General features: G+C 33.6%; 3 protein-coding genes across 4 annotated transcripts in view; all 3 read left to right on the top strand.

The window, feature by feature from the left end:
- Positions 1 to 1,601, top strand: part of LOC104753621 (E3 ubiquitin-protein ligase SINA-like 4) — a 3,973-nt gene extending 2,372 nt beyond the window's left edge. The window contains exon 2 of the mRNA XM_010475848.2: positions 690 to 1,601. Coding sequence (XP_010474150.1) covers positions 690 to 1,382 — 693 coding nt within the window. The 3' untranslated portion in view covers positions 1,383 to 1,601. The remainder of the gene's footprint in view (positions 1 to 689) is intronic.
- Positions 2,459 to 3,552, top strand: LOC104753620 (E3 ubiquitin-protein ligase SINA-like 1). Its single transcript, XM_010475847.2, has 2 exons — positions 2,459 to 2,736; positions 3,190 to 3,552. Exons 1-2 carry the CDS (start codon positions 2,611 to 2,613, stop codon positions 3,550 to 3,552), a joined length of 489 nt encoding a protein of 162 aa, XP_010474149.1. The 5' UTR covers positions 2,459 to 2,610.
- LOC104750448 overlaps positions 5,583 to 7,483 on the top strand; it is a 7,557-nt gene continuing 5,656 nt past the window's right edge. For both annotated transcript variants that reach the window (XR_002036082.1, XM_010472239.1), the window contains exon 1: positions 5,583 to 5,753. Coding sequence is in view for 1 of the 2 variants with exons in the window: in XM_010472239.1 (XP_010470541.1) it covers positions 5,628 to 5,753 (126 nt within the window). In the remaining variant the exon portion in view is untranslated. The remainder of the gene's footprint in view (positions 5,754 to 7,483) is intronic.

Genomic DNA, 7,483 nt, shown 5'->3' with positions numbered 1-7,483 from the left:
TTTTTTTTTACTTTTTTTTATGTAGTTTGTCGCAAAAGGGTCAGGAATATATGACTACATATTGATCTTAATGTAGTCGCAAATTTAAGACATAAAATGAGGTCACATAGTGGTCAGTATTTTGTGACTATATCGGGACCAATAAATTTTGCGACCAAATTTTAACGACTATTCAAAACAGTCACAAAATAGTCATATATAGTGCATTTGCGACCATTTTAGGACGATTTTTGGAGTCCCAAACAGCTTGTTTTCTTGTAGTGTTTGCTCTCTAGCTAGTGTTGCTGTTTTGTTTTTAGGCCAACGAGTTTCACTTTAGCCAATGTTGCTGTTTTGTTTTTAGGTCATTGAGTTTCACTTTTGCTAGTGTTGCTATTTGGTTTTTTTAGGTCAATGAGTTTCACTTTAGCTACGAATGCTGTTTTGTATTTACGTCAATGAGTTTTACTGTAGCTAGAGTTGCTGTTTTGTTTTTAGGTCAACGATTTCACTTTAGCCAGTGTTGCTGTTTTGTTTTTAGGTCAATGAGTTTCACTGTAGCTAGTGTTGCTGTTTTGTTTTTAGGTCAACGATTTCACTTTAGCCAGTGTTGCTGTTTTGTTTTTTAGGTCAATGAGTTTCACTAGAAAGTGGAAAAATCGATTCTTTTTTAGCTTTGTGCTAACACTGTGTTTTTATTGCGTTTTTAGTGTAACAATGGGCATCTAGCTTGTTTCGTGTGCTGCATCAAATTGAAGAAGAGATGCTCGTTCTGCAAATTGCCTATAGGGGATGTTCGATGCAGAGCCATGGAGAAGGTCATAAAAGCAGGGTTAGTCTCATGCTCAAATGCAATGTACGGGTGTAAAGAGAGCACCGCCTATGGAAACAAATTACTAAGCCATGAGAGAGTGTGTGTTTTCGCGCCATGTTCATGCCCCGTTAAGGATTGTAACTACATTGGCTCCTACAAGGATCTCAACAGCCATTTTCGTGGTGCACACAAACGGAGTCCGGGTTACATATTCGGCTTGGAGCTAAGACGTTCAATAATATTCTGCTTGGAGCAGGACGTTAGTGATCAGATGATCATTTTTCAAGAAGAGAAAGAAGGTGATGTGATTGTAGTTGAAAGTTTCACCGGATCAGAAGGGGTGTATGTGACTGTGAGCCATATAGCGCCTACGGTTCCGGGAGTACGCAAATTCTCCAGCAGCCTAGCCAGAATCCAAGAGCATAGCACACTAAGGCTGGGGTTGCGGGTGAAGAATATTCAGAAATGGAGAAAGCTAGAAGAGCAGCCTGAAGATGACTTTCTATTGATCCCATCTTATATGTTGAGTGGTGTTCATATTAAGATGGAGATTAGCATCGGCAATGAAGATGCCTATGTTCATGTCTGAGCTATGTTCGGTCAGTAGAAGTAGGGAACTCTGCTAGGTAATGGGTCATTGAGTTTGATTTTGTAGTTTCATGCATTGCATTTACAATGAGTTATCATAATTTATGGAATAGACATTTCCATCCTCTTATAACAGTTTTTTGCATTGCATATATGAACTTCCGGAGGACCAAACAACAACATCTCCTCAATTTCTTGTTAACTAGAGCTGCTTTTCGAATCATGTATGGCGCCTGAACATGAATTAGATACTTAGATGACAAAAAGAATATATTACATTATGTTTCATTGCAATCGAAGAACAAATTACAATCTTTAAATAAAAAGTGACTAAATTTTCTTATCCTTAGCTTTCTATCAACACAAATTTCTCTACCATCCATGCAAGCAAACACAAATTTTAATGATTATCAACAACAACAAAAAAAGAAGGAAATATTAAATATTAAATATTAAATATTTTGTTAATTTTTAATATAGTTTTTCTATGATTTTGATGATTTGGGTGAATTTGGTGAAATAGTTATGATTTATCATAAATTTCTCCCGAATTTCGCGTAAAAATTTTAGATTTAAATTATGCATTTTTTTTGTTGTTGTCAACCATTGGGCCACAACTGGCCGGCCTATTGCATTTTTAAGTAAACATATTTACTAAAATCTCTTACATTTTTAAGTCTTCTTTACAGTTTCGTTCACAAAGTTAGGATCCGTTTGAGTCAACCATCGAGTCACAACAAACCAGCCCATTAGCCGAATCTCTATATTCGTAGGGAGCGGAACTCGATCTCTGGTGTGATGGTGTCTTGTGCATTAAAGACTTACCATTAACCACTGCACTAAAGTCACTTCACCAAATCTGATTTGTTAAACTCACTTAAACTAATATTTTGTTGATTTATTTGATTTTATATGTTAAATTAAAAACATATAGTAGATTTTTGTGCGACTAAAAGAAATATATAATACACCACTTTTCTGAAAAAAATAACGAGTGGATTATTTTATTTGATTATAAAAAATACTTTAAAAATATGAAAATAAGAAAAAAAAAATTAATAAACACATTCAAGTGCATAGACGTTACGTTACGTTGTGAATGGATAAGGGTTAGAGAATTTGTTGTCATTAGATATTTTAAAGGCTGACCCAAACGGTGCGATAGAAAAAGACACATAAAAAAATTAGGGCTTATCTCCTTCTCACATTTCCAAGGGCAGACATAACCAATGGTGGACGACACAAACGTCGATAGAGACGCATCGAGCAGCCACCCTACCAAGGAAGAGCTAGAAGCAATGTTTGAAAGCTTCGAAAGTTCCTGCTGTGACGAAGTCATGTTTCCTGTCTCTCAGGTCTTTCACGCCTCCTTATAATCCGATATATATATATAGTTGTTTCTAACAGTGGTTTGTGATACAGCACTTTTCCATTTGATTGAATTTGCAAATGACTCCTGTGGAAGATTGGTAGAAGAAATAAAATGGATAATTTCTTTTCCTAAGTAGAGCCTAGAAGTTTGAGTTCGAAATCAATATATTTTCTTAGATTCTGGATTAGATATGGCTGATAAGACCAAGACAAATGTTTACAACTAATCTCACCATTCCTTTTGTCTTACTGATGAAAATTTCCTCTCTAGAAAACATATGGATTACGGATTAGGCTTGGTTAGTTTTCTTTTCTTTTTGTTATTTGTGAGTTGACAAGTTCCACTAGACAAGCAGTTAAATATGTTTTGTGAGTTGCTAACTTTGTGATTGGTAAATATATTATTCTTAACTAACTTTGTGATTTTTGCATTTCAGTGTATTTGTGGACATATAACATGCTTCTTGTGTTGTACTAAACTAAGGAACAAATGCTCTCACAGCAATTTGCCCATTGGTAGAAACCGATCTGGAAAAGTGGAGAGAATCATGGAAGGAGACTCTTTCCTGTGCCAAAACACCAAACATGACTGCACCATGAAATTCAATGATGACAAAGAACTATCAGTTCATGAGAAGGAATGTTTTTTTGCTCTGTGCTATTGTCCTGCACCTAACTGCAGTTACAAGGGAGTGTACAATGATCTCAATAGTCACTACTCTGATAATCACAAAAACGAACCTACACAGTTCTGGTGTACAAAATCCATTTGGGCATNATATATATATAGTTGTTTCTAACAGTGGTTTGTGATACAGCACTTTTCCATTTGATTGAATTTGCAAATGACTCCTGTGGAAGATTGGTAGAAGAAATAAAATGGATAATTTCTTTTCCTAAGTAGAGCCTAGAAGTTTGAGTTCGAAATCGATTTTTCTTTGATTTTTCTTTTCATTTTACAATCTGTAGATTTATGTCCTGGCCTTTTACAGTTCCATCATATAATTTTCTCTTTTCTAGATGGTTCTCTAGGGTTTTTGTTTTTTGTATAGTACGAGTTAGAAAATTTCTTTATAAATCTTTTCTTTTTATTATAAGGTTGTGGATAAAATGGTTTATTTTGTTTACGTGGTTTTCGTCTTTCCCTAGAAGGTGGAGTGAGACGATTATAACCATATTGTTCACAAAATGAGCCCATAGTTTCTCCAAATTTGAATTTGTTACTTTGTTGTTTATCTTTATGTTCTTGACATATTTGTAGTCATTCCTTTTTAACAAATGCAAACAATTAACCATTGGTTATTGTATCCCATGGTATTGGTTGTCCTCCGGAATAATCTTTTAGTTTATTAATTAATCGTTCTGCAAAAAATGATGGTAATCCTGCGATGAACCTTTCTTTCCAGAAGGGTTGGTTGCAGTCGTGTCTTTGAAATATGTTGGTTATAAATATATCTTTATACCATTTATAGTCTCCTAGCGTTGGACATCTAAGATTTGTTAAAATAAGCTTTTTACTAGTTAGTTCTTCAGAAGGGTTTCCTACGAAGTGCATGGTTATGGTGTGGAGTAATACTTCTACATCGTTTTGAACTTGGTCTTCTTCATAAAAACCATCTTCTCCTTCTACTCTTCTAGTTTCAGTATGGTTTATAATAATATTTTGAGTTTCTATGCCTAAAGCATTGTCCCACCAAAATTGTAAGGCTCCATTGAAGCCTGAGATTAGCATGACACATGCTTGTTGGTCGGACATTCCTTTAGCTTTGTAGGATAGGGTTGCCATCCCCATTTCTTGAAATAAATTCATCATTTCGTATTCGGATCTACCATCTATATTCCATTCATATATACCTTCTCCGTTGTAAAAGTTTGTTGAGAGAAATTTATGATGTTCTTCAAATAGTAAATCANAGAATATATTACATTATGTTTCATTGCAATCGAAGAACAAATTACAATCTTTAAATAAAAAGTGACTAAATTTTCTTATCCTTAGCTTTCTATCAACACAAATTTCTCTACCATCCATGCAAGCAAACACAAATTTTAATGATTATCAACAACAACAAAAAAAGAAGGAAATATTAAATATTAAATATTAAATATTTTGTTAATTTTTAATATAGTTTTTCTATGATTTTGATGATTTGGGTGAATTTGGTGAAATAGTTATGATTTATCATAAATTTCTCCCGAATTTCGCGTAAAATTTTTAGATTTAAATTTTGCATTTTTTTTGTTGTCAACCATTAGGCCACAACTGGCCGGCCCATTGCATTTTTAAGTAAGCATATTTACTAAAATCTCTTACATTTTTAAGTCTTCTTTATAGTTTCGTTCACAAAGTTAGGATCCGTTTGAGTCAACCATCGAGTCACAACAAACCAACCCATTAGCCGAATCTCTATATTCGTAGGGAGCGGAACTCGATCCCTGGTGTGATGGTGTCTTGTGCATTAAAGACTTACCATTGACCACTGCACTAAAGTCACTTCACCAAATCTGATTTGTTAAACTGACTTAAACTAATATTTTGTTGATTTATTTGATTTTATATGTTAAATTAAAAACATATAGTAGATTTTTGTGCGACTAAAAGAAATATATAATACAACACTTTTCTGAAAAAAATAACGAGTGGATTATTTTATTTGATTATAAAAATATTTTAAAAAATATGAAAATAAGAAAAAAAAAATTAATAAACGCATTCAAGTGCATAGACGTTACGTTACGTTGTGAATGGATAAGGGTTAGAGAATTTGTTGTCATTAGATATTTTAAAGTCTGACCCAAACGGTGCGATAGAAAAAGACACAAAAAAAAATTAGGGCTTATCTCCTTCTCACATTTCCAAGGGCAGACATAACCAATGGTGGACGACACAAACGTCGATAGAGACGCATCGAGCAGCCACCCTACCAAGGAAGAGCTAGAAGCAATGTTTGAAAGCTTCGAAAGTTCCTGCTGTGACGAAGTCATGTTTCCTGTCTCTCAGGTCTTTCACGCCTCCTTATAATCCTATATATATATAGTTGTTTCTAACAGTGGTTTGTGATACAGCACTTTTCCATTTGATTGAATTTGCAAATGACTCCTGTGGAAGATTGGTAGAAGAAATAAAATGGATAATTTCTTTTCCTAAGTAGAGCCTAGAAGTTTGAGTTCGAAATCGATTTTTCTTTGATTTTTCTTTTCATTTTACAATCTGTAGATTTATGTCCTGGCCTTTTACAGTTCCATCATATAATTTTCTCTTTTCTAGATGGTTCTCTAGGGTTTTTGTTTTTTGTATAGTACGAGTTAGAAAATTTCTTTATAAATCTTTTCTTTTTATTATAAGGTTGTGGATAAAATGGTTTATTTTGTTTACGTGGTTTTCGTCTTTCCCTAGAAGGTGGAGTGAGACGATTATAACCATATTGTTCACAAAATGAGCCCATAGTTTCTCCAAATTTGAATTTGTTACTTTGTTGTTTATCTTTATGTTCTTGACATATTTGTAGTCATTCCTTTTTAACAAATGCAAACAATTAACCATTGGTTATTGTATCCCATGGTATTGGTTGTCCTCCGGAATAATCTTTTAGTTTATTAATTAATCGTTCTGCAAAAAATGATGGTAATCCTGCGATGAACCTTTCTTTCCAGAAGGGTTGGTTGCAGTCGTGTCTTTGAAATATGTTGGTTATAAATATATCTTTATACCATTTATAGTCTCCTAGCGTTGGACATCTAAGATTTGTTAAAATAAGCTTTTTACTAGTTAGTTCTTCAGAAGGGTTTCCTACGAAGTGCATGGTTATGGTGTGGAGTAATACTTCTACATCGTTTTGAACTTGGTCTTCTTCATAAAAACCATCTTCTCCTTCTACTCTTCTAGTTTCAGTATGGTTTATAATAATATTTTGAGTTTCTATGCCTAAAGCATTGTCCCACCAAAATTGTAAGGCTCCATTGAATCCTGAGATTAGCATGACACATGCTTGTTGGTCGGACATTCCTTTAGCTTTGTAGGATAGGGTTGCCATCCCCATTTCTTGAAATAAATTCATCATTTCGTATTCGGATCTACCATCTATATTCCATTCATATATACCTTCTCCGTTGTAAAAGTTTGTTGAGAGAAATTTATGATGTTCTTCAAATAGTAAATCAGGTGGTGAGTGTCTTGGATAATATGGTTTTTTTGATGGTTGGAAGTTTCTTTTTATTCTATTTATTTCTATGTCGATTTCAGATTGAATGTCTTCATTAATATTATTTATTCCCTTAGCTTTGTCTAGTCTATCTAGTCTACTTGAGATTGACTTTAAAATTTCATTTTCTGGAAATTTAATAGGTTTAGATAATGGTTTAAAGAGAGGTGGTGAAATTGCGTTAAAGGGCGGTGGTAGAGATTGATAGTTTGTTGTTATGGTTTTCTCATCTTTTTCTAGTTTTTTATCAAGGTTATCGATTTCTCGTGAAATAGTATGTAATATTTGACTTTGATAATTATTTTGTTCATATATAATCTTAATGTCAGCCATATATATTGAATCTTTATCATCTCGGTTTGCCCCGATTCTAAAAGGTGTAGCTATTACTTGTCTTTGGGGAGTTAGAATTTTGATGTCTTTTAAAGATGGGTGGACTGATTTGTGTGTTTCTCCGTTAGTCATTTCCCATGTGTGGTATAAAGTGGAACTAGTGTTTATTGATTCATTTTTATATGGGTAGTATATG

Source organism: Camelina sativa, chromosome 16, assembly GCF_000633955.1.
Source record: "Camelina sativa cultivar DH55 chromosome 16, Cs, whole genome shotgun sequence".
Taxonomy (NCBI): Eukaryota; Viridiplantae; Streptophyta; class Magnoliopsida; order Brassicales; family Brassicaceae; genus Camelina; species Camelina sativa.
The sequence above is the reverse complement of the archived record's forward strand: the minus strand, read 5'-3'. Positions and strand labels throughout refer to the sequence as shown.